At 43.4% G+C, this 27,063-nt stretch overlaps 1 protein-coding gene across 1 annotated transcript in view; it reads left to right on the top strand.

The window, feature by feature from the left end:
* The window catches only part of NSUN2 (NOP2/Sun RNA methyltransferase 2), a 97,664-nt gene extending 70,944 nt beyond the window's left edge, over nt 1–26,720 (top strand). The window contains exons 10-19 of the mRNA XM_073587869.1: nt 5,436–5,509; nt 5,915–6,042; nt 8,970–9,066; nt 12,248–12,423; nt 14,829–14,921; nt 16,864–16,999; nt 21,295–21,375; nt 22,191–22,329; nt 25,260–25,299; nt 26,195–26,720. Coding sequence (XP_073443970.1) covers nt 5,436–5,509; nt 5,915–6,042; nt 8,970–9,066; nt 12,248–12,423; nt 14,829–14,921; nt 16,864–16,999; nt 21,295–21,375; nt 22,191–22,329; nt 25,260–25,299; nt 26,195–26,534 — 1,304 coding nt within the window. The 3' untranslated portion in view covers nt 26,535–26,720. The remainder of the gene's footprint in view (nt 1–5,435; nt 5,510–5,914; nt 6,043–8,969; nt 9,067–12,247; nt 12,424–14,828; nt 14,922–16,863; nt 17,000–21,294; nt 21,376–22,190; nt 22,330–25,259; nt 25,300–26,194) is intronic.
* Nucleotides 26,721–27,063: the final 343 nt, after the last annotated feature.

The following is a 27,063-nucleotide window of genomic DNA, read 5'->3' as shown; positions in this document are numbered from 1 at the left end:
TGGGCTGTTGCCATGTCACAGTCGGTCTCTGAACTGACAAAAGTATCACAGTCCCTGGTCCAGGTCCTGGAGCGTCTTCCACATCTATCTGCCTTCACAGTAATTTGCACGCACCTGACCATGACCTTCGCAGGGACAGATCGGGTACAAAGCAAAGGAATCGGGCTCTTTCCAGTTCTTCCTCCAGTTCCCTGGGTCCCTCTGCATCCTCTAGGATGCCCTCCTCTCTCCCCATGCCCCCTCCCCGGAGGCGGCTTTTGGGTTGGATAAGGATTTCCAGTCTGAGTTTGATTCGGACCAGGTCTCAAAAGTTCAAGATATGGTCAATAACCTTATCTTGGCAGTTACCCAAACTCTGAATCTAAAGGAGGACAAGGCACTTGCTCAGGAGCATTCCGATTCCTTCAAGTGGGTAAAATGTCTTTCCCGGACTTTTTCCAATCACAGGGAATTTGAAGCGATTATGGCTAAACACTGGGAACATCCTGAAAGCGCTTCCTGGGAAGTAAGCAGCTAGACATTCTTTATCCCTTTAGCCCTGACCTCGTCGGTAGATGGGCAGAGTCCCCTAATGTGGACCCGCCGATTTCTCGACTGTCTTCCCAGACAGTCTTGTCTCTGCCGGACGGTGCGTCTCTTAAAGACTCTACGGATAGGCATTTGGAGTATTTTGCTAATTCAGCCTTTCGAGCAGATGGCACCTCCCTCTGTTCCATCTTTGCCTCCACCTGGGTGGCAAAGTCCATGTCCGGCTGGGCAAGAATGCTTCGCAAGGGCATCCTGGCGGCAGCACTTCCGCATGAGATGGCAGATTTGACAGACCAGATTTCCCATCCCGGTAAGTATCTTATGACCGCCTCTTTGGATGCGGACATTTGTTCCGCCAGGGCAAACAGCAACATCATTGCTATACGATGCATCCTCTGGTTGAAGGCATGGAATGCATATCCACCCTCAAAAAAGTTTCTCACTAACCTTGCCTTTCAAGGTTCTAGGCTTTTCGGGTCCAAACTGGATCAGATCATTTCGGATGCTACCCGCGTAAAAAGCACCTCTCTTCCCCAGTCCAGGCCTAACCGTCCTTTCAATAGTTAGGTCTCTTCATTTTCATTCTTTTCGGCCTTTCTGTTCTTCAGGGACTTCCTCACAGCATGGCCGCTCAAGGGGAAAGGAAGAAGCCGTCCTTCAAACCTCACTGACGGCCAAAGGGTCACTCCTCCAAACCCTCTGGGTCCCACAACAACAAGTTCTCAACAGGTTCTCCAGGGTGGGAGGCCGACTTCTTCTCTTCCAGCTTGTTGGTGGTCGACGCTGCCTGGGTCAGAGAGATAGTTACGTCCGTTACAAAATTGATGTTTTTTTTCTGTCTCGCCCGCCAAGACTCCCATCTCAGGCCCCAGGTATTCTTCATGCCGTCTCTTCCCTACTACACACAGGAGTAATCGTATCCATTCCCTGGAACGAACGGTTTTCAGGCTTCTACACCAATCTTTTCATAGTCCCGTAGAAAGACGGCTCTGTCTGATTTTGGACGTCAAGCCATTGAACGTCACATTCGGATTTGTCATTTCAGGATGGACTCCCTACGTTTTGGTAATCGCCTCCATGGAACCAGAGGAATTTCTCTGCTCTGTAAACATTCAGGATGCTTATCTTCACATTCCTGTTTGTGTTCAGCATCAGAGATTCATACGGTTTGCGATCCAGGAGGACCATTATCAGTTCACGGCTCTTCCCTTCGGCCTGGCCTCTGCCCCCAGAGTATTCACGATGGGGCCGTCCTGCCGAGACTGCGACCTTGGACACTTTGGCCCGTCTCAGCTGGTTTGTCAACAGAGAGGAGTCCTCCCTGACCCCAGCTCAGCACCTTGTGTTTCTGTGAATAAGGTTCGACACGGCACAAGCCCATGTCTTCCTCCCAAAGGAGAAGTTTTTATCTCTCGAAAGCGACTAGCTCCTCTCCCCCTACGGTCCTGCATGAGAGTTCTGGGGAAGATGATTGCCTCTATGCAGGCAGTACCCTTCGCCCAGTTCCATACCCGTCCTCTTCAGCTGGCACTCTTGTCTGCTTGGGTCAAGAGGACCGCTTCCCTGGACTGGCCCATTCTACTGCCTCTCAGGCAGTCCCTGACCTGGTGGATGCTATTAGCGTCAGTCTTACGAGGGAAGTCCTTCCCTCCTCTACGGGGGCAGGTCATCACCACCGATACCTGTCTCCTCGGTTGGGGAGCCATCTTTCTTCACAGGGTCACTGGAACGCCCTAGAAGCCGCTCTCCCAATCAGTCTCCTGGAGATCAGGGCACTTTTTCTTGCCCTTTGCTGCTGGCAGTCCTTCCTCGCAGGCCAGCCGGTCCATATACAATCAGACAACACCACTGCCATGGCTAACTTAAACCATCAAGGAGGGACTCACAGCAAATGGGTGATGGCAGAGGTAACAAGGATTCTGCGATGGGCGGAGCATCATGGTCCCACCATATCGACTGTACACTTTCCAGGGGTGGAAAATCGGGCAGCCGATTTTCTTAGTTGTCAGGGTCTCGCTTCTGGTGAGTGGTCTCTCAATCTCGCCATTTTCAATCAAAATGCCAGATATGGGGCACTCTAGACGTCGACCTGAAGGCATCTCTGATGAATCACAAGGTTCCTCAGTTCGTAGCATAGGTCCCGGGATCCGCTAGCCATCAGTTGCGATACCCTAGTGTTAACCGTGGTCCCAATTCCAGCTGCCTTATTTTTTTACCGCCTCTCCCCTTGATTCTGAGAGTCGTGAAGAAGATAGACGGACAGAATTCACGTAATCCTGGTAGCTCCAGACTGGCCAAGAAGGGTCTGGTATTTGGAACTGGTGAACATGCTCATGGATGCTCCCTGGAGTCTTCCAGATCTTCTCACAAGGCCCCCTCTTCCACTAGAGTTCACAGTCTGAGTTTAACGGCATGGCCGTTGAGGCAGCAGTCCTGATTGAGGCCAGTTTTTCCCATCAGGTCATTCAGACCATGATTAGGGCAAGAAAGCCAGCATCCTCGCGTATCTACCACAGATACTGGAAGGCCTTCTTTCGGGGGAGTGAGGACAACAATTTGGTCTGTCTTTTTCCTTTCCTGCCATCCTGAAGTTTTCTTCTAGCGGGTCTTGACTCTGACCTATTACTCGGTACCCTTAAGGTTCAAGTTTCCACTCTCTGTCAATTCTTTTCCAACAAAATCTAGTCTCGTAACCAGGTAAAGACTTTTTCTTCAAGGAGTCGCCCACCTGGCACCTCTTTATCGTCCTCCGATAGATCCATGGGATCTTAACCTTTTCCTGGGCGCACTCCAGCACGCTCCTTTTGAGCCCATACAAGTCATTCCCTTTTCCTTCCTTTCATGGAAAGTTGCCTTCTTGGTTGCCATTACGTCCATCAGGAGAGTTTGCGTTAGCGGCATTGGCCTGCTGTTCTCCTTTTCTGATTCTTCATCACGACCGACAAGGTACTACTCAGACCCATTCCCTCCTTCTTGCATAAGGTGGTTTCTTCATTTCACATTAATGAAGAAATTGTCCTTCCCTCTCTATGTCCCTCTCTGGTTTATCCCCTGGAGAAGTCCCTCCACAATCTGGATCTGGTCAGAGCTATCCCAGTCTACCTCTCAAGGACTGCTTCCTTTAGCCTCTCTGATGCCCTATTTTGTCATTTCTGAAGGTCGACGTAAGGGGTTCCCAGCTTCCAAATCCACTGTTGCCCATTGGATTTGTTCGGCAATATTGAAGGCGTACTGCGTTCAGGGCCTCCGGGGGTAAAGGCTCTCTCCACCTGGGCGGTGGGAGCTTCCTAGGCAGTTCATCACCAGGCTTCGGCTTTACAGATTTGTAAGGCTGCGACCTGGTCATCTTTGCATGTTTCGCAAGGTTCTACAGGGTTCATACCCATGTCTCATCTGATGCAGGCCTGGGAAGGATGGTGCTGCAGGCGGATGTTACGCACTGGCCGACCTAAGTCTGTTTTCTTTGCATTCTTTCTGTTTCCCACCCTTGGGACTTCTTTGGGACGTCCCATGGTTACCTGTGTTCCCCAATGAAGCGATAAAGAAAGTGGGATTTTTTGTACTCACCATAAAATCTCTTTCTTGGAGCTTTCATTGGGGGACACAGCACCCTCCCTAACTGGTTGTACCGCTTTTGGGCCTACGTGCCTTTGTTCTTGGATTGGTACATATATTGAATTTTTTGTTGCTTCTCCTTCTGCTTTAACATTAACTGAGGTGCGGTGGGTGTATACTGCTGAAGAGGAGCTAGTTTTTTTTTGCCTAGTGTCAGCCTCCTAGCTAAAGCAGCATAAACCCATGGTTACCTGTGTCCTCCAATGAAGGCTCCAAGAAAGAGATTTTACGGTGAGTGCCAAAAATCCCTCTATACGGGGCTCATGATATGGAGGATCACATGTGAGCACTTTTTACAAGTCCCCTAGTGATAATCTGCTGCTCATAAAACAGTGATTTTATCAAAGCTACATCAAGCAGCCTAGTAAGTGACACATTGTTAGAATTGGGATCTTTCAGTGATAATTCTATTAAAGGGTTATTCTCATATTATCGGATAGTACTTGTAAATATAAGCAATTTTGTAATTTATTGCTTTTATTAAAATTTGCAGCCATTCTTGAAATGACTTGGAAACTGACCACCACTGCTAGATGGCAGAACATGTCCAGTGCTTACAAGCTCTTTTTCTATTGAGCTTCTAAGCACTGTTTTGAAGCTGGCCAGAATCGCTGGAGCTCGCTGTTACCTCTTAATCCTGGCCAGTTTCAGCGCATTGCCTACAAGCTTGAATACAGCAGTGGTTGGTTTCCTGTAAGAAATAATGTTAATATTTAAAGAATGTCTGTAAATTTTAATAAGTGATTCTTTGCATAATTGATTTTATGTCTACAAAGATGGGAATAACCTTTGTATAAAGGGATTGTGCACTACTCAGCCAACCCCTTTTGAAACTTTATGTAAAATAAAATAATGGCACTTATAATCACCGACGGTGCCGACCCTGTTCCAGCGGTGTAGGCACTGACACCCTGGGGGCTTGCATGACATTATTTCACGCAATCCTTGCTTCTATTTTTAGCTGGCTTCTCTTTCCTCTCCAACAGACATAATTGACATATTGGAGGATTGCAGGTGCTCTCACTTCCTCTGGTTTTCTTGATTTGTCTGTAGGAAATGAGTGAAGTCAGCACTGGCCGCAGGGATTGCGTGACATAACAATATCACGTAATTTCTGAGAGAGCCAGCGCCAACGCCTTTCCAGGGGTGTGTGAGTAGTATTGGTGATATTATTTTACTGGGGGAGAAACATGAGTGTTCAGAAGTGGTTGTCTGAGTAGTGGATAACCCCTTTACTATATCAATGTAATCTAAATTTAGTAAAAATTATTGCTATGGTCTTATTTGTTTAGGATCTCTTGAGCTTGCTGATGTATCCTCTGAGATTCCTGGTTTAAAGTGGATGCCTGGGATAACCCATTGGAAGGCAAGTGGTTTTAGTTTCATGTGAATCTGTGTGTGCTTATGTAATACGACGTATGTTCTGCAACCCGTGTACACAGACTAGGGTTCCACTTTACTTTGACTGCTAATCCTCTCTTCATATCCCATTTATTTGCCCCTCTGCCCTATGGGGCCATCAGCTCTGTTCTGCTAAAAGGTTTTTGCTGTTAGTTGCCATCCGCACTGGTACAATAGAAGTGCTCATTCTGGGGCTACAATAGAAGGGATTTTGGGTGGTCACATCTGCTTGTTTGGTGGTAGAAAGCCTACAGACTCATTGCGGCACTTGGAAAGCTTCCATGGCTATCCATAAGTGAGTCTGAACGGGAAAATGTCAGCTGTCACTATACCAGTAATATAATGAAGACACAAACCCCTCTCTCAACAGGTAATGACAAAGGAAGGTCAGTGGTTTGACAGGTGGGAAGATGTACCCACAAGCAGACATACCCAGATCCGACCTACGATGTTTCCTAGGGATGAAATGAAGATGAAAGAAATGAACTTGCATCGTTGGTACGTAGCCGTCATTGCATTACTAGTAATAGCATTAAACCTTTCAAGCTATCATTGTTTTTTGACCCCACCCAAGAGCCAGAGCTTTTTTTTTTTTTTGGTTTTTTTATTAGTGTTATTTTGAGATAAATTACTTTTTTTATATAATTTTTTGAGGTGACGGACATGGCACCCTTGGGGGCCTCCATTAGACAGAGTAGCTGTCGTGATTATTGTCCAGGGCACCAATTGGTTTAAATCCAATTCTGGTCATTTATCTCCAGTCCCAGCAATTCGGGATGCACCATCTGTATTTGCTGCACTTTTGAGCCCACTCTGTATGTTTTATCTGACTTCTGGCATACAAATATTGCAAATATTGGGAAGGGGGCTAAAGATAGATCATTAATGAGAAATCAGTGGGCACAGACACCTGAAAACACAGCAACCCCATAAATTACTTTTTGGCTGATGCCGAGTGCTTCTGTATTAATCAAGTGAATAGAGATAAAGCTCTGTTAACTGCCTCAGCCATTAAGCAGTGTCTGGGGCTACTGTGTACAACCCCATACATCGCTTATATCTGTAGCATGTTAAGTCCTGGACAACCCCATTAATAATCTTCTGTGAAAATGTATGTTTTTTGCATGTGTGAATTGATATTGGATGCTAACCAGTTGTGAGTGCTGTGAACTGTTGTTACAAAGCTGGGAATTTCTTATTTCTCTATAGCTTTTACCAAGTGGAAGTTCTTCTATCTCCATTATGTTGTAGTTCTTGGTTGAGTAGAACCACTGAGGATCCAGATGTTGTTCTGAACCCAAAACCATTAAAGGGATATGCTGATCTTTGTAAGGCCTCGGTTAGGGGGAGTTGAGTGGGTCAGCTGGTTATGCATCACCATACTTGGTTGTCCTTTTCGTAAGTCTTCTGCTCTGGTCACAAAAGTCCCCCATTTTGGAAATTAATAGGGGGACCCACACCAGTCTAACATTGATCACCTCTTTGGTGGATATATAGTAATTTATCTAGAATGGAATACATTTTTATAAGAAACTTGTCACCTTTAAAAAAAAAAAAAATAAATAAATAACAAAAAATCCTTAGACTACTATAAGAGAGACTTCTTCCAAAGATGTCATTATCATGTCTGAATTCACTTTCACGCCTCTGCAGTATACCCTCAAACATCCATGCTATGTATGCCAATGAATCATCTAGGTGTCTAGGTACAAAACCTAGACCTGCCAGCTTAAGGCCCTTTTACATTTAGCGATGCACCAGCGATCCAACCAGCGATCCGACCCGGTCAGGATCGCTGGTGCATCGCTAAATGATCGCTAGTGAGCTTTCATACAGAAAGATCTCACAGCGATGCAGCAGCGACGCAGCGCACGGTACTTACCATTCACACACAGCGATCCTGCGTCCTCCCGCCCGCGTCCAGCGTCGCTCGTCGTCTCAGCAGGAAGCGCCCGACGAGAAATGGAGCCGGACATTCTCGCGCGATCAGCGATGGACAGCGGGGGAGCCGGTCGTTGGTAAGTATCACACATAGCGATATCGCTAGCAATATCGCTATAACGTCACAAAACCAGTGACGTTTTAGCGATATTGCTAGCGATATCGCTTAGTGTTAAACCCCCTATACTCTGGTGGTGAAAGCGGGTTCACACTTACTAATTGCATTGTTTCTACAGCACCCAGGGGGGTATTTAATGATGATAGATTTTCTTTAAACTCTGGAAGAAAACACTGAATGAAGTCTCACTATTTCTTTGTCTTCAAAATCCACCTTGAAGGGTAGTAGTAATCTTATTTCCATAGCTCCAACATATTCCACAGCACTTCACAATTCAAAGGGTACATGTACAGACATTATCAGACATTACAGAGTAGCACATAATTCTACAATTTAAAGAAAGTGAGGACCCCCTGATCACAGGAGCTTAAAATCTATAACGAAATGGGGGAGACCCAGAAGGTAAAAAGTGCTTGTCTTGTATGGTCCAGCCATTATAAAAAAAAAAAAATATGGTTCCTCAAGTAGAGCTGCGCAAGCTGGTCAGGAGCCAGTATCTTGCATGTCCAGATAAAAAGCGCTACTGATTGCATGGAGAGTGTGGGAACAGATTATAGGACCAGATGAGGAGAATTTAAAAAGGGAGAACAGGGAACAGTTAGATAGGTGAGGTGATAGGCCTGTCTAAAGTTATGTGTTTTTAAGACACACTTAAAACCCTGGATACTTGACACTAACTGGATTGTCTGGGGTAGCGCATTCCAGAGAATTGGCGCAACGCAAGAAATGTCTTTGAAACAAGCGTGGTTAAGTTCGGATTATAGAGCATGCTAATCCTAGATCATTAGCAGAATGGAAAGCAGTGGCGACAGACAGGAGATGTTGGGCGGAGTAAAACTACAGAGAGCTTTGTGGTGTGAGAAGTTTGTTATATACTAAAGCAGTCGGACAACCAGGGCAATGACTGGCACAGGGTGGAGCAGCTAGGCAGAAATCTAACCCTGGCCTGCTGCATTCAGGATAGATTGGCAAGGGAACAGTTTAATAAAAGGGAGACGATTTATTAGAGTTGAAGTAGTCCAGATAGAATGAATCCGATCAACAATAGTTTTTGCAGTTTCAAAGGTGAAGGGCAGAATTTGAGATGTTTTAGAGGTGCAGATGTAGGAAGTGAAGGAAGGATCGGAGTCAAATATATCCCCAAGGTAGCATGAGCGTGCGGCCTGGGAGATTTTGTGTTTGCAACTTCACTTCATTGTGAGATAATCTGGGGGTCCAGAAGTTTAAATGAGCTAAACCGGGATATGATACATGATCAGACATGCCAAATTGTTGTGTCAAGAAATATTTACCAAAACAAATTAAGGGAATATGTTTTATCACTATTCTGCTGCCAAGAAGTTACCTTTTTGGTTTCCTTTCTCAGCCTTAGGATATTGCCACATCATCAGAACACTGGTGGGTTTTTTGTAGCAGTGCTAATAAAGAAGGCTCCTATGCCTTGGAACAGAAGGCAGCCCAAGGTGAGCCATAATAAAATATTGTCAACCTATGTTTTTAGAATTTTGTTGATTTTAGCTGAACATTTGTGTGTGTATTGGTATTTTTCAAAATTGACAACAGGAACCGCTGATCATTTGTTTGCCACTTCTGAATTTAAGGGGTTGTCTGGACAAAAATTAAAACATTGCCCAGAGAACTGGATATGTAAAAAAAGAAAGAAAAAAATAACAAAGTTTGTCATACTTACCTACTGGCTCCCACCTGGATCTCACACAGACCTCTGTCGTATGTGCTGAGACATAAAGTGCTAAAGTCACGGATTCATCTGCCGCTGGACTACTCTGGCCTGTGATTGCCTGCAGCATTCTGGCGCCTGGTGGAACGGTGACGTCACAGAACAGCCTATGTTGGATCTAGGTGGATACTGGTTGGGGGAGTATGACAGAGTTTGAAATTCTTTACATATCCAGTCCTCTAGGCAAATTGTATATGTGCCAGGACTATCCCTTTTAAGCTGTGTTCATACTTTATATGTACCAGGAAAGTGCATATGCCAAACCCATACATACTGAACCACTGACCTAGCTGATACGCTGTGTGTCATTCCATACAGAGTAAAACTGTAATATAAAAGTATACCACACAAGATTAACGGAGTTGAAATTTACAACTGATATGGTGACAGTTCTTGTCAGCTCTCCAATCGCATCTGCCGCAATAAAAATTGGTAATGTTTCTGTAAACCAATATAATGAAGCCAATTTTACACCTCCATATTTCGCTTTCCAAGTATTGCCAGTCCATGCATCGAACAGCGAAACATAATGTGTGAAAAGAGGTGTACTAAGCTATTGCTATTTCTGTGCCTTACTATTGGCCAATTCTAACATTTTGGGTGGATTTTTGTGTTTCTTAAATTATAACATGTTAAAGGGACTCTGTCGGCCTCAAAACAAATAAGCTAACCACATGGACATGGCTATATATATTACACAGCCCCTATAAAAATCACACTTTTTATTAGTAATCTGCTTCTCCTTACTAAAGGGACTAGTGATGACAATTAAGGCAGCGAGGCATGCAAAGGCAATGGCACTTAATAGCTTGGCCATGCCAGTGGTGCACCGGAAAAAGATGATTTCCAGCAAAACTGAGGGACAAATTTCAAGACGAAATGTATATTTATATGCACAAGTAACCTACATGACAGTAAGGTTACAGGAGGGCTAATTTTGCAAATGCATTGAGCCTGGTCTTGATTTACAGTCTCATACAGCTTTCATCTGGGTCTTCGTTTTGTCAAACTGCAGGAGTCTAAGGGCTCGTTTAGACAAGCATGTTATACAGACGTGCGACCTCTGATTAAAAATCAGACAACTCACTGACCAAGGTTGTTCTATTTGGCTGCTCAGATGAGTTTCTTCAGAGTATTGAATGAGAATCACACATTCAAGTAGGAGTGTTGAAAAAATAAAATCGCACCCCATACAGATCATCTATGTAGCATCCGATTCTTATGAATACATTGCCATTATTAACCTAGGAAACTGAACTCGATCATATGTTATAAAATGGACTTGCATACATGTGGTCACTTGCCGACTAGACTGTATCCAGCCTTGATCAGTGCAAGTGTATTGACCATGGCAGGATACCTGTTATTTGGAATGTGACCGGAAGTATACAAATCGCATAGTTGTGGTCATATAATTGCTCCTGGTCTGCATTGGAGAATCCTTACCACGTGTATGATGCGAGGATTCACAAGTCTGCGGTCACACAGTGTCTACAGAATTGTAATTTTTAGACCGGACAACCCCTTTAATACATGCATATCTTTGAAGACCATTTTATGTATCCTTGAGATAATGTCCGCATAATAAATGTTACTGCTCTACCCTAGATAACCTGTGATACAGATTATTAACCCATCTATTGTAGTGATGCTGTAATCTGATAAATAGTTATAAGTTATAAACCTGGCACTCAACTTTAGGATATTCAGAAGAATATTTATTGTAGTACGTAAAAAACGTTTCGGTCAAATTTTGACCTTCAGTTACTACAAAATCAAATGCATAGACATAAGAGATAAATAAACATAAAAAACATAAAAAAAAATCCAATTAACAAAAAATGAACAGAAACAAGGTATGTACATAGTACATGGTCATACATATAGCAACATCATTAAATGCAGTCAAATCTAAGCAGAAACCCCTTCTTAAGTGCAGTGAATGCTATGCCTAGCCAGACATGCAGTGGATACTGTGTCTGGAGGTACGTCCTGTCTTATCTACTGGCTGACATAAGGTAACAAAATACCCCTCCATATACTTTTATAGTTATATATCGCGGTATGCAGGTTCTTTCTCTGATACTTTAGTGATGGCCCCTTTTTTGCATAATCTTTAATAGGCTGTGGGACGGATCTCCCCAGTAAACAGCATACGTGCATATGTTGCCTCATCTACTGGCCTCTATAAGGTAACCTGGCGTCTCTGTGATTACACACAGTGGTATATGCATATCTTTTTGCTCATCTTACTCATGGCCCCATATATGTATCTAGCATACTACAACAGGCAGTGGGACGGACCACCCCAGTGAGTAGCATTCACATGCCATAACTGCACCCTCTACCTGCCACTACTGAGACTCACTCTCTTATTAATCCTCTCTTCAATAGATTAAGAGCACATGAATCTTCACAGTAGGTTTAATGCCTTCTACCACGTATTTGGTACAGTACGGTACGTCACATTCCCCATTGGGGATACTTACCTTTCTTTTCCTCTTCTTATCAATCCTAGGGTTGATTGAGCGCGGTTTCTGGTTAGGTTTGACTGCATTTAATGATGTTGCTATATGTATGACCATATACTACTGTATGTACATACCTTGTTTCTGTTGATTTTTTGTTAATTGGATTAATTTTTATGTTTTTTATGTTTATTTCTCATGTTTAAGCATTTGATTTTGTAGTAACTGAAGAAGGTCAAAATTTGACCGAAACGTTTTTTTACGTACTACAATAAATATTCTTCTGAATATCCTAAAGTTAAGTGCTAGGTTTATAACTTATAACTACTTGGTTTGGGAACCTAACCTTTAGCACCATTACTTAAGTTGTGCTCACGGTGTTTTTCCCTTCTACGTAATCTGATAAATGACTTGAAACGATGACTTGCTTTCTTGTAGGCGCTGCGGCGGGCTCCTACTGCCGTGCCAGATGTACCAGTAGTTGCTGAAGTTCCTGCGAATGTCACAGAAAAAGCTTCTGAACCAGCAGCAGAAACAGGCGATGGTGAGAAGGAAGGAACCAAACCTGATGGCTGTGCGGAGACTGATTCTGTTACAAAAGACAGTGTGTGCGGGTGAGTTATTAAAGGCACAGGTTGTGACCCCAGGTGTTAATAGAACAAGATGCAGGACAGGTGCTGTTACCATCTGCAGCTGTGTATTATACATAAATTGCCTTCATTTACTGCCAGGAACAATTCGGATAACTATAGAAAAATCGTAATATTTAAATGTAAAGGATTATCCAAGAATAATCTCTGTAAAGTAATCCAGCCGTGTCTTCAGATACTCATTGGCATGACCTGGGCAGAGCTGATTGAGGACACATCAGCATGGCCAAACAAATTAGTTTATTGTATCCAATTAGAATGTATTAATACACTGTGTTCCAAATTATTATGCAAAAAATATTTCCTCATATTTTCTCTAAATTACCTATATGAATTGCAGTCATTGTTATTTTCCAGTCATCTAATATCCTAGTATAATTGCAATGTTTTTGAACAAACTGCCTATGAAAACAGTATATTTTTAAAAATAAGAAACACTCAAAATGCATGTTCCAAATTATTATGCACAGCAGAGTTTTCAACCTTTTTATTTTGAACAAAAAAATGGTCAATTGTGAAATTATAAGCATTATCAGCTTATTACAAAATGAAATCAAACAGTTTTCAAGTCAAAACTTTATTCTAGGTGATGTTACATTTGCACATAGGACCCCTTGTTGGAAAGAAGCTTCTGAACTCTCTCGTCCATTGAATTTGTCAGTTTTTGGATGGTTTGTGCTTCAATTGTTTTGCATGTGGACAGAATACCCTCCCAGAGCTGTTGCTTAGATGTGAACTGCCTCCCGCCATCATAGACACTCCTTTTGATGATGCTCCAGAGGTTCTCAATGGGGTTGAGGTCAGGGGAAGATGGTGGCCACACCATAAGTTTGTCCTCTTTTATGCCCATAGCAGCCAGAGATGCAAATGTGTTATTTGCAGCATGAGACGGTGCATTATCATGCATGAAAATGATCTTGCTGCGGAAAGCACGGTTCTTCCTCTTGAACCATGGCAGGAAGTGCTGTTTTAGAAACTCCACATAGATTATGGCGTTCATCTTTACCCTTTCAGGGATCCTAAAGGGCCGACAATCTCTCTCCCCATGATTCCAGCCCAAAACATTACTCCTCTTCCTCCTTGTTGGCGCCTTCGCCGTGTTTTCATGGGGTGTCCATCAACCAACCATCCTCCACTCCATCCATCTGGACCATCGAGCGTTGCACGGCACTCATCGGTGAACAAAACAGTTCGGAAGTCAGTCTTCATGTATCGTTTGGCCCACTGGAGCCGTTTCTGCTTGTGTGCAGTGGATAGAGGTGGTCGACAGGATGGCTTACGCACAGCTGCAAACCTCTGAAGGACCCTGCATCTTGTTGTTCGGGGGACATTGGAGGCACCAGCAGCTTCAAAAACTTGTCTGCTGCTATGACAAGGCATTTTTGCAGCTGCTCTTTTAACCTGACGCAATTGCCTGTTGGAAAGAGTCCTTAATTTTTCCTGATCAGCACACACACGTGTGTGCTGGGAATCAGCTACATACTTCTTGTGCAATGATCATGATGAAGTGTCTTGGCAATGTTGATTGTAGTCATGCCTTGACCTAAATACTCCACAATTTGTTGCTTCTCAGCAGCCGACACATCCTTTTTCTTTCCCATTTTGGCAAAAAATGTAGGCTGCTTAATAATGTGGAACAGCCTTCTTAAGTAGTCTTGCCTTTATCTGGACACACCCGCCAAACTAATTTGCACAGGTATTTGCAATTGCTTTCAGTGATATAAAGAGCCCTGACACACATCACCATCAATGAGTTTAAATGACAAACAAAAAAATTCTAACCTTATCACTCCTAAACTCTTTTTGCATAATAATTTGGAACACAGTTTAGTTATCAATAAATGTAATCCTTTTCTGTCTCCACCATCACCATCAATTTGTGTGCGCCCACATATTTATTACTGCAAAGGATAGGAGAAGCTATGTAATTTATTTATCCATCCGTGAAAAGCACTGATGGCAAAAGCGGACACAAAAACCGTGCCCTTGATGAGACACTGATCACACTGGAACTATTTTTTCATGTCCGTGTTTAAAAACGGATGTTTGAATGAAGCCTAAGACTGCTGGAAAAATAGTCGGTATCTGCTAAGCCTGTGCGACCTGACAGAAAAGAACTACAGGACCTATCTATGGTCAACCATGTAGAGAAAAGCTTTTGACATGCTGATCTTCAGAGGTTGATCTGGAGCAGCGAACTTCTTTTGGAAATTGATCAGATTTGACTAGCTTAATGAACATCTTTCATTATAGAAAAGCTTTACCACCATATAGCCACAATACAATGGCCCAATAGTTGTCCTTTAAACTACAATTGGAAATATTTTGTTATATTTAAGCTCAAACATGTATTATTTTCCTGTGTACAGGCCCCCTCCGTCCAAAAAGATGAAGTTATTTGGATTCAAGGAAGATCCCTTTGTTTTTCTGTCAGCGGATGATCCAGTCTTCCCTCCTATACAGTAAGTCATTGTTTTTGTGTTTTTACAGCAGATTTTTCATACAAAAAGGGAAGCTAAATGTGGGCTACTAGATGTCCCCCTGTCTCCGTGTGCAGCTAGATGTCCCTCCCTTCCTAGATGTACCCCCCTTCCTGTGTGCCGCTAGATGTACCCGCCTCCTGTGTGCCGCTAGATGTACCCCCCTTCCTGTGTGCCGCTAGATGTACCCGCCTCCTGTGTGCCGCTAGATGTACCCCCCTTCCTGTGTGCCGCTAGATGTACCCCCCTTCCTGTGTGCCGCTAGATGTACCCCCCTTCCTGTGTGCCGCTAGATGTACCCCCCTTCCTGTGTGCCGCTAGATGTACCCCCCTTCCTGTGTGCCGCTAGATGTACCCCCCTTCCTGTGTGCCGCTAGATGTACCCCCCTTCCTGTGTGCCGCTAGATGTACCCCCCTTCCTGTGTGCCGCTAGATGTACCCTCCTTCCTGTGTGCCGCTAGATGTACCCTCCTTCCTGTGTGCCGTTTGGTACCCTCCTTCCTGTGTGCCGCTAGATGTACCATCCTTCCTGTGTGCCGCTAGATGTACCCCCCTTCCTGTGTGCCGCTAGATGTACCCCCCTTCCTGTGTGCCGCTAGATGTACCCCCCTTCCTGTGTGCCGCTAGATGTACACCCCTTCCTGTGTGCCGCTAGATGTACCCCCCTTCCTGTGTGCTGCTAGATGTACCCTCCTTCCTGTGTGCCGCTAGATGTACCCCCCTTCCTGTGTGCCGCTAGATGTACCCTCCTTCCTGTGTGCCGTTAGGTACCCTCCTTCCTGTGTGCCGCTAGATTTACCCTCCTTCCTGTGTGCCGCTAGATTTACCCTCCTTCCTGTGTGCCGCTAGATTTACCCTCCTTCCTGTGTGCCGCTAGATGCACCCTCCTTCCTGTGTGCCGCTAGATGTACCCCCCTTCCTGTGTGCCGCTAGATGTACCCCCCTTCCTGTGTGCCGCTAGATGTACCCCCCTTCCTGTGTGCCGCTAGATGTACCCCCCTTCCTGTGTGCCGCTAGATGTACCCCCCTTCCTGTGTGCCGCTAGATGTACCCTCCTTCCTGTGTGCCGCTAGATGTACCCTCCTTCCTGTGTGCCGTTTGGTACCCTCCTTCCTGTGTGCCGCTAGATGTACCATCCTTCCTGTGTGCCGCTAGATGTACCCCCCTTCCTGTGTGCCGCTAGATGTACCCCCCTTCCTGTGTGCCGCTAGATGTACCCCCCTTCCTGTGTGCCGCTAGATGTACCCCCCTTCCTGTGTGCCGCTAGATGTACCCCCCTTCCTGTGTGCTGCTAGATGTACCCTCCTTCCTGTGTGCCGCTAGATGTACCCCCCTTCCTGTGTGCCGCTAGATGTACCCTCCTTCCTGTGTGCCGTTAGGTACCCTCCTTCCTGTGTGCCGCTAGATTTACCCTCCTTCCTGTGTGCCGCTAGATTTACCCTCCTTCCTGTGTGCCGCTAGATTTACCCTCCTTCCTGTGTGCCGCTAGATGCACCCTCCTTCCTGTGTGCCGCTAGATGTACCCGCCTCCTGTGTACCGCTAGATGTAATCATTGCAGCTACTCTTAGCCCATTCGTGGCAAGTTCTTTCCTAGCGCAGGCTTCAATATACAAAGCCTTCTGGACCACATCCACCAAAAAATCTTTTAAGGAACTGGTTCCAGTTCACATTCTGCAGAATTTTCTGTATGTCTCTTCCTGTGCAGTATATGTCTACCCCAGCAGTGTGTACCTGCGTAGGAGTATGACAGATTGGGAAGCGAATGTGTGTTGTGTGGGTGTTCTGTCATCACATTACATTGCATAATTGTTTTATTTCCATAGGGCAGTAAAACTACCATGCCATTTTAAACCGGTTTATGCATTTTTTTTTTTTTTCCATTTTTATTTTTTTGGTGGCACCTAATTAAATTTCTATTGGCAGGAAATTCTATGCCCTTGATCCATCTTTTCCACAGCAGAATCTCTTGACTCGTACCCTAGAAGGGAAGAAGAAACAACTGTATATGGTCTCCAAGGAACTAAGAAATGTGCTGCTCCATAATAGTGAGAAGATGAAGGTATTTCTTTCATATTTCTCCCTTAGAGGAGGCTTGCTTTAGTTTAATCTTTAAGAAAAGGTGAAAACTCTTCTCTTGAAGCAGTCGCCCCTAATCTGCAGTGTTGTGGGAGAATTCTGGACAGGGCCCTCCAATGTGAGAGATTACATTTACTCTGCTGTGGCTAATAGAGGAGAGGGAGGTCATCCAGTGCGCACATTTGCATCACAAATTAATTTTGATCATGTCTGTCATTGGTAAAAAATAAAGAACCTTTGCAAAAAATAAAAATTCCCTGACAGAATGGAGGTTAATCACATTGAAATCGCTTATGACCAGGCCAATTTTTACAATTCTGGCCACTGTCGCTTTTTGAGGTCATAACTCTGGAACGATTCAACGGATCCTGGTGATTGAGATTTTCTCGTGACATATTGTACTTTATAATAGTGGTAAACTTTAATTGATATGACTTGCGTTTATTTGTGAAAAAAAAAACAGAAATTTGGTGAAAATTTTTGAAAATTTTGAAACTTTTAATTTTTGTGCCCTTAAATCAGTCATATCACACAAAATAGTTAATAACATTTTCCACAAGTCTACTTTACATCCGCACAATTTTGGAAACATTTTTCTTTGGAAGTTATGTAAGGGTTAAAAGTTGACCAGCGATTTCTCATTTTTACAACAACATTTCCAAAACCATTTTTTTATGGACCACCTCACACTTGAAGTGACTTTGAGGGGTCTATATGACAAAATACACAAAAATGACACTAGCGAAAAAACTACACCCCTCAAGGTACTCTAAACCACATTTAAGAAGCTTATTAACCCTTCAGGTGCTTCACAGGAATTTTTGGAAATGTGGAAGGAAAAAATAAAAATTAGATCTAAAGGAAAATTTTTGTGAAAGAAAAGTAATTTTTTTTTTTTTTTTTTTTAAACTTTCACAAGGGTAACAGGAGAAATTGCTCTATACAACTTGTACAATTTCTCCTGAGTACGCCGATACCCCATATGTGGGGGAATAGTACTGTTTGGGCGCACGCAGGGCTTGGAAGGGAAGGAGCGCCATTTGACTTTTTGAATGCAAAAATTTTATGGAATAATTAGCGATGCCATGTCGCGTTTGAAGAGCCCCTGATGTGCCTAAACAGTGGAAACCCCCCACAAGTGACATCATTTTGGAAACTAGACCCCTTAGGCTGTGTGCCCACGTTGCTTTTTTTAAGCGTTTTTGAAGCGTTTGTGCCGGATCAGACGCTTCAGAAACACTTAAAATAAGCTTCCCATTCATTTTAATGCATTTTGGCCTTTGTGCCAATTGATACGTTTTTTTCCGCATAGGAAACTCTTAGCGGCTAAAAACGCAGCATGTTCATTGTTTTCCGCTTAAGTCCGCATTTTTAGCTGTTTCCTACGAGTCCATAAGACGCGCGGAAAAAAACGCACAGTTTTTAAGCAAAAACGCGCGGAAAAAAACGCTCGTTTTCTGGGAAGGAGATCGGTTTTATGTCAGGTTTTAAACGCTAACGTGGGCACATAGCCTTAGGGAACTTATCTAGATGTGTGTCTTGAAACCCCCATGTGCTTCACAGAAGTTTATAACGTAGAGCCGTGGAAATAAAAAAATCTAATTTTTCCCACAAAAATCTTCTTTAGCTACAAATTTTGTATTTTCACAAGGGCAAAAGGAGAAAATGGACCCCAAAGTTTGTTGTGCAATTTCTCCTGAGTTTACTGATACCCCATATGTGGTTGAAAACAACTTTTAAAATGGGTAACAGTGGATGTTGGTGAGTGACAATTGCAAACTGCTGTTGTAGTGACCAGTATGTTGCAGTCACCAGTACATTATGCCCAGCTCATGCTTCTAGAGACACACACCTGTATATTAGGCAGGCTCTCATCACCACAGAAATGCCAAACTTGTGGGCGCTATATGTGGTTTATACACACTGGGGCTCAGAAGGTGAGGGTGCTTTTGGATTTTGAAACGGAGAATTTGATGAATTTCTTTCGGCGGGTATGGAGCCATTTTTTTCCCATTAAAATGTAGTTTGGGCCCAAAAGATTTCATTTCACAAGGAATAATTAAAGAACAATCGTGTCACAATTTGTTACAGAAGTTCTGACAAGTATGGCAATATCCTATATGTGGTCATACTCTACTCTTTGGGGGGATAGCGCAGAAGACCATTGTCATATGGCTTTTGTAGTACAAATTTTAGCTGGATTGGTTTTAGTTTGCCATATTACATTTGCAGATCTCCTCGGGGTATTGGCCCAAATGAAATTTTCCTCCCATACCCCTCTTCGCTCACACAATGATTTCTGGCACGCTCACTGTACTTCCTTGTGTAGCGGATGCAAATTAGCTTAAGCAGGTGTTGACTGGGCTCCTCCAGTGTATGAGCGCGGGTGAAGGGATTGGAGTTTAGGCAAGCCAGCACTGTCAGTCAAGATCAGGGACCATATTGGATATGCAAATTGGAGGGGCTAACGGTGCACTGATCTCCTGGCAACACCAAAGGTGCTCTGACGCGCCCTCATTTACATGTGAGATAAGTCAGGTTATCTACAACTATAAAGCCGGTTGCACACGATCTGGAAGTAGCAGCGCTTTGGATGCAGCGCAGGTGAATTCGCATGTGTTCACTGAACCGTGCAGCTTCACCGTATCAAATATGTTCTATTGGTGAACTTTATCTTGCTGAGACTAGCGTCTCCACAAGAGAAATTGACATACTACTGTCTGGAAAGACGCCCCGCATATCCGTCTCGGTGGGTGATCCGCGGGCATTTGTGGGCGCATAGTGGACATGGGATTTCTTGAAATCCAATCCACCATGCTGTAACATTTGGACGCTTCATAAGTATGCAGCATCCAACCGCCAGCAACTCCGGATCGTGGGCACATACCCTATTTCTAAATTATATATTACTGGTATGGTTTTAGGAACCCCAAAGCAAATGTTTAAGAAGCTGAATTTGCATTTTGGGGGTGACACTCTTAAGTGCGTACATTACGGCTGCATATTTGCTATAGAAATTCCACAGCAAATATGGCCCATTTGGTCACACCCTGACGGATGAATAAATCACAATATTCATGAAGACTGTGAGCTTCTGCGTTTCCTTTTGGGGTTATCGTTATGTGTTTGGTCATGAGTCAGACCCTTAAAATTTTAATGGAAATGTAATTGTTATTGTGCTTTTCCTTTCCTATATGGATGTGAACAAAGGCTCCGTAGTTGACAGTTTGTTTATTTTGAAATGTCTTTTTAAAAAAATGTTCCCATGTTGTAGTAGGGGGGTCCTCTGTTTTTGTATTCTTATTCACTGGCCAGAGTGGGCATAAAGAACATCTCGTGTTCTAGAGGACCTGTCCTGCATTGCACAAATGACCCATTGATATGAATGAACGCTGTGTAATGTCTAATTTTCCCTGTGGTGTGGACTTTAAAGAATCAACAAAGTGGCACAGAGCTTTCCTGGCATAAGAGCACATCACAATATGCTCAAAAGGCAAATCCATTAAAGTAATCTTGTTCATTTTCAGCATTTTTAAGGTTTTTAGTGCAGTGCATCTGATCTGCTATTTTCTTCAAGTAATTTATGTATCCCATACCATAACGCTATACAGTGTAGAACAAAACCGGTAAAGGCATAATAATAATAATCTTTATATAGCGCCAACATATTCCGCAGCGATTTACAGTTTAACAGTTTCAAAACACAAGTCATAAGTAACAGCGTTAAATACAATAATTAAAGCAAAATAAGACGACCCTGCTCGTGAGAGCTTACAATCTACAATGAATGAGGTGGGGGAGATACAAAGTACAGGTGTGTATTTACAATGATGGTCCAGCCATCTTGAGAGAGTGAGGGATGGATGGAGATAGTGAATGGGCTACACACGCACACTTACACATCGAATGACTTTGATTAGTGAACGTGATAGGCCGCTCTGAACAAATGTGTTTTGAGGGTGTGCCTGAAACTATGCAAATTGTGGAAAGTCCTAATTTCTTGGGGTAGAGCATTCCAGGGGATTGGCACAGCGCGGGAGAAGTTTTGGAGTCGGGAGTGGGAGGTACGGATTAGTGAAGAGGTTAGTTGAAAGTCGTTTGCAGAGCGCAGCGGTCGGTTAGGCCGATAGACAGAAATGAGGGAGGAGATGTAAGGGGGTGCTGCACTGTGGAGAGCTTTGTGGGTGAGAACAAGTACTGTGAATTGGTGAAAATTGAAATATAGTCGGAAATAACAATATGAGTTTACCATCTTAAATACACTTCATTCTTTTCCAGGTAATTAATACTGGTATAAAAGTGCTTTGTCGTAATAATGATGGCGAGCAGTATGGCTGTGCTTACAGACTTGCACAAGAGGTAAATGGAAAGAACAACGTATTGAAATCTGACATATGTCTCCTATTAAAGGAAACCTGTCACCTGGTTGACTGATATAAGATACGGCCATCACCTTTCAGGGCTTATATACAGCATTCTGTAATGCTGTATATCTGCCCCCCAACCCGACCTGTAAGAGTAGAAAAATAACTTTTATTGTACTCACCTGCGGGGGGGCGGTCTGGTCTTAGGGGTGTTTCTCTTCTCGATCTGACGCCTCCCATCTTCTTGCGATTCCGCCATCCTGCTTACTTCAAATGGATGACGCATCCTTGCGTCATCTACACAGTCTCCCCGACACAGTGCTCCAGCACAGGCGTACTTATCTGCCATGTTGAGGGCAGATCAAAGTACTGCAGTGACAGAGAAGTGCAACTGCTCAGGAGCGTGATGTCGAGCAGACTGTAGATGATGCAGGCACACGTCATCCACACGAAGCCAGCAGGAGGGCGGCATCACAAGATAGGAGATGCCGGATCAAGACCAGCGACATCCCTCTGATCGGACCACCCCGCAGGTGAGTATAATAAAAGTTATTTTTTCTTCTTACAGGTCGGGTTGGGGGCAGATATACTGCATTATAGAATGCTGTATATCAGCCCTGAAAGATGGTGGCCATATCTCATATCTGCCAAACCTGGTGAACAGGTTTCCTTTAAAATAGATACATATATTGCTATAGAGTAACCTGTCTAGATTTTGCATTATGTCGGTGGTATATGCTCTGAAATGTGTGCTCTTATGAGTGGTGAGCAGGACTGGTTATGTTCTCTTCTTTCTTCTTCCATTTTCAGGGAATATATACAATTTATCCATTCATTAAGTCAAGAGTTGTAATGGTTTCTGTAGATGATATCAAGATTCTTCTCACTCAGGAAAATCCTTTCTTGAGTAAATTCAGCAGTGAAACTCAAAAGCAGACTAAGGATTTGGGTGAGTAATTTTTGCAGTACTCTTGTATTCTTATTATTTGAGGATTTCTGTATCTATAATACTCAGATATTATAGTGACAGACTGGTATGGAGAGAGAGCACTCTGCCCTCTCTCACAGTCTTACAATGTACATGGGAATGCGGAGAGAGGCAGTAGGTCTGGAGGTGACACTGCTCCGGTGGTCATGAGGTGGCTGTGGGATTATTTATTTTCTGGTTGTGTCTGGGAGACAATCGGACATGCTGAACACTGAATTCCAGAGGATGGACGATGTTTTGGAAAATCTTGGTAGGCAATTTGGTGAGGAACATAAGAGAGAGAGAGAAGGGTGGCTTGTGAGGATTGGAGATTACATATCGGGAGATTAGTTTAGAGTTGTATACAGGAGACAGATTATGGACAGCCTCTTAAGTGACCGTTAGTGGTTTCATTTAGGTTTGCTGGGGAATTGGAAGCCAATGAAGAGATTTGCAGAGAAGCATTGAGGGGAGAGGTGAATAAATTGGGCAGTGGAGTCAATAACTGACTGAAGAAGGTGCGAGGGATTTAGATGAGGGGACACAGGAATATATTGCAATAGTTGAGATGGAGATGATGAGGACATGTACAAACCTTTTAGTTGATTCAGTGTTGAGCAAAGGACGGATTGTGGAAATATAAGTGGCAGGAGGAGGTTACCTCTTGGATATGGAGGACACAGCAGAGTCAAATGTAACACCCAGGCCATGCACTTGTGAGACAGGGGAAAACCTTGTGTCATTTATGGTTGTCTACAAATATCTAAAGGGCTGTCACATTGTAGAAGGATCAACTTTATTCTCATTTGCACAAGGAAAGACTAGAAGCAATGGGATGAAACTGAATGGGAGGAGACACAGATTAGATATTAGAAAAAACTTTTTGACAGAGTGATCAATGAGTGGAACAGGCTGCCACGAGAAGTGGTGAGTTCACCTTCAATGGAAGTCTTCAAACAGAGGCTGGACAGACATATGACTGGGATGATTTAGCGAATCCTGCTTTGAGCAGGGGGTTGGACCAGATGGCCCAGGAGGTCCCTTCCAACTCTATGATTCTATGACTACAATGGAGGAAAGATGATGAGTTCAATTTTGTCCTTTTTATTAAGTTTTAGAAAATTTGATATGGAGTCGGATATGACTCACTAGATGGAGGCTCGATGCTATCGCATCGGGAGGGCGGTAATGTCACGATGGGGGCAGGCTTTGCAGCGTTAAGAATTTCCCCCCCATGTGCCCACCCACCTATCCACTCTCTCTTTCCCCATGTGCTGACTTCTCCTGTCTGTGCTCTTTTTTGACCTGTCTACCCCATGTGCTATCCCCCTTGTCTGCTGTCTCTCTCCTTCCTGTGCTGTGTTCTCCCCTCATGTGCTGTCCCGTTTGAGCTGTCTCCCCCCTGTGCTCTCTCTCACCCCTGTGTCTGTCCATGTACAGAACATACCACAGCTCCTGGGTAGGGGAGGAAGCAAAAGACAATACTGACCTTACAGCAGGGGATCGCAGAGGATACATTTTGTGAGGTAAAATATTGTTTAAAAACAGTCAGTGAAATATTTTACCTCACAAAACGAATCCTCTGTGATTCCCCTGCTGTAATGTCAGTATTGTCTGTTGCTTCCTCCCTTGCCCAGGACATGTGGTATGCTCCGTACATGGTCAGACACAGACAATTTTTAAAATAAACTTTCATTCGTGGGAAAATCCTTTTAATGTGACCGGCTTCCTCTGCTTGTAGACACGTCGCGCATCTGCTGACAGGATCAGCCGAATGATTCACTGTGCCTGCGACGGTGTTCCGCTGGTGGTACCGCGCAAGAGGTTGTGTGAGATTGTGTGTGGTGCGACGGTGTTCCTCTGGTGGTACCGCGCAATAGGTTGGTACCAGCAGCAGTTTCCATATTGAGACACCCATCACGAGTGTGCCAATATGGCGGTCTGTGAACTTCCTCCACTTGGAATTCTGGGATACGGTGACATCTGGACAGAACAGTAAATGAAAACATCACAAGGCAGTTATATAAATAGATAGGCACTCTGGGATTCTGGACAGCAGAGAGGATACATATGGACCAGATGTGATATGTGCACTATTGTTCTTTCCATTGTCTGGGAGACTGCAGTGTTAGCTAAGTGCTGTACTTGAATATGGGACTTTAATTGGCAATGAAAGGAGTTTGTGTATCTGTAGATCCATCATTCCAATCCATCGGGGCTCTAGGACCCTCAGTGTGGATAGGTGGGAAGTCCTTTAATATATATTTATAGCAGGCATGGAGGTAATTGGAGCACTCGCATTTTTTTCCCCTCAAAACAACAATTTTCCATGTATCGGTCTTTGCCGGTGGCATCTGGTGCTATATACGTTTGGAACTTGGTCATTGGGCAGTGCAGAGAGGCATTGCATGGTTAGCATTGCAGCATGGTGATCTTCAGTGTGAGGCAATACTGTCATTACTATGTTTCTATGTTCTCACTGATTTTCTTCCCACAAGGAAATGAAATGAACGTATTGTGCAAGGGTTTAAAGGTTTTTTGTTTTTTTTTGCAGACTCTTAGTTCAGTCTGTCTTGGCTGTTGAGTAACACAATTGTGTTTGAGAGCTTAACAGCTCTGCAGCAGAAGGCTGTGGGATTAGTAAGGCCAAATCTGTTTGATTTTCGACTGCATGCCACATGCAGCATTTCTTCTCAAGCGTTGTCAGCGTGCCAATCTCTATTTGGTAACCACAATGCTCGCTAATTGCAGTTTAACGTATCTTTTCATGTTCTGTATCCTTCCCACAATACTTGTTTAGAGCACTTTAATCCTCCAGCACTTAATAGTTTGCGTTGGCTAGAACAGAATAGAACTGGACTATAAATATGTATCTTGATAATTAACTTTTTTTTTTTTTTTCATTTTTGTAGCAATGGGAAGTATCATCCTAAAATATGAGCCAGATCCACAGTAAGTAAATGCCAATTGTATTGAATGTAGGAATTTTTTATGTTTTTATTATTATTTCTCTTGCCCATTTTACAGCTGTTACTTTGGGTCACAAGTCCATAATAGAGACAAAAATATGACTATTATGTGGTTATGTATAGCTGTGAAAAAAAATTAATACTTGAAAACAGCCCATACCAAGAAATTCTGGAATTTGAACAAACGAAAAGAGCAAACAAAAAGAAAAAAACAAAACTGAGAAAATATCGTACGTGAAAAATGCCACCAAAAATCCCCACAAATTTTGTTTTGCTATTTAGAATCTGGGCACAAGCGTGGTTTTTTTTTTTTTTTGGACACAAAAATTGAAAAACACAGCATTCATCTTTAAAAAAACAAAACAAAAAAAAAACTTGCACTATTGAAGTTGGTGTCTGTTCTTAAACTACAAGTCTGCAGTCACTCTAAGACTTGTGAATCCTTACAGTACGCAGTGCACACGCTGTGAGGATTCACAAGTCTGCAGTGAGCAGCAATGTGTTACCGCAAATATGCGATTTGCATATGCTTGGTCACGTTTCGAGTAGACTGTATGCGTCCTCACCCAAAACATCTTCATTGAGCAAGGCCGGATACAGTCTAGTTGGCACGTTAGCACATGTATGCAATCACATTCTTACGGTCACGTCCCCTCCTCTTCTGGTGCCAGCAACAGAGCATTCTCACAGCGTAATGTGAGGATTCACAAGTCTGCAGTCACATAGTAACCAAACAGTCCCCTTATGTTTTGCTGATTGTATCAGTAATAATAGGTAAATTATCTTTCATGACTTTATTTTCGTCCATTCAATACATTCTGTTTGTACCTTTTTTTTTTTTTCTTAACTAAATCTACTGTCTTCCACTGTTTATTTAGGAAACCAGAGACTCTTCAGTGCCCCATCGTTCTTTGCGGGTGGCGAGGTAAAACATCAATTCGTTCCTTTGTACCCAAAAATGAGAGAATGCATTATTTGAGAATGATGGGAGTGGAAGTTTTCAAGAACCAGGAAACTACAGGAAATGCATCAGCAGAACCTGAAGGCCAGCAGGAACCTGAAGATATGGATATTGGATGCTTGAAGGAAGAGGAACAACTGTCAGGAGATGGGGATCAAGGACCTGACAATGTTGATGGCAGTGATCTGAAGAAAGATGATGCCTCAGTATGTACAGATAAGTCTACGGCCAACGGCACATGTAGTGAAAATCATTAAAAACATGAACAGTCAGTCCAGTGGACCAAGTCACCATTTCATAGTTGTGACTATTACTTTTATGTAAGAAATCTATTTTCTGTTAGTATTGTTTTTAAATTTTCCCTTGTGAGGCTAAAACCTGCTTGTATCAATTTTAAGTTTGGTCAGATCCATTTCTTTAAAAATAAAATTCTCAAGTCCTAATCATTTTCCATAAACATTAATTGCTAAGTTGTTTAAGGTATGCCTGGAAAAAGGTTGGAAAAAATTGCATTTAGTGAAGATGCCGTGTAGCCATCATATAAGATTAGAACCTGGTTAACTACATTCACAAGTTTTTTGTGTAGGTTTTGATGACTGAGACATGAAAAATGTACAGAGTATACAGTTAGCATATTGCCGTTCTATCCTAGAAAGAAGCCCTGGATGAATGAGAATGGACATTAACCCGCATTAGCCCCTTAACGACCGCCTATACGCCTTTTAATGGTGCTGAGAAATAAGGCTATAGTTTGCCCCAAACCCCCACCCCCCGGGTCGGAAATTC

The sequence above is a fragment of the Dendrobates tinctorius genome, unplaced genomic scaffold (genome assembly GCF_039654945.1).
Source record: "Dendrobates tinctorius isolate UK_male_01 unplaced genomic scaffold, ASM3965494v1 ptg000102l, whole genome shotgun sequence".
Lineage (NCBI taxonomy): Eukaryota > Metazoa > Chordata > Amphibia > Anura > Dendrobatidae > Dendrobates > Dendrobates tinctorius.
The sequence above is the reverse complement of the archived record's forward strand: the minus strand, read 5'-3'. Positions and strand labels throughout refer to the sequence as shown.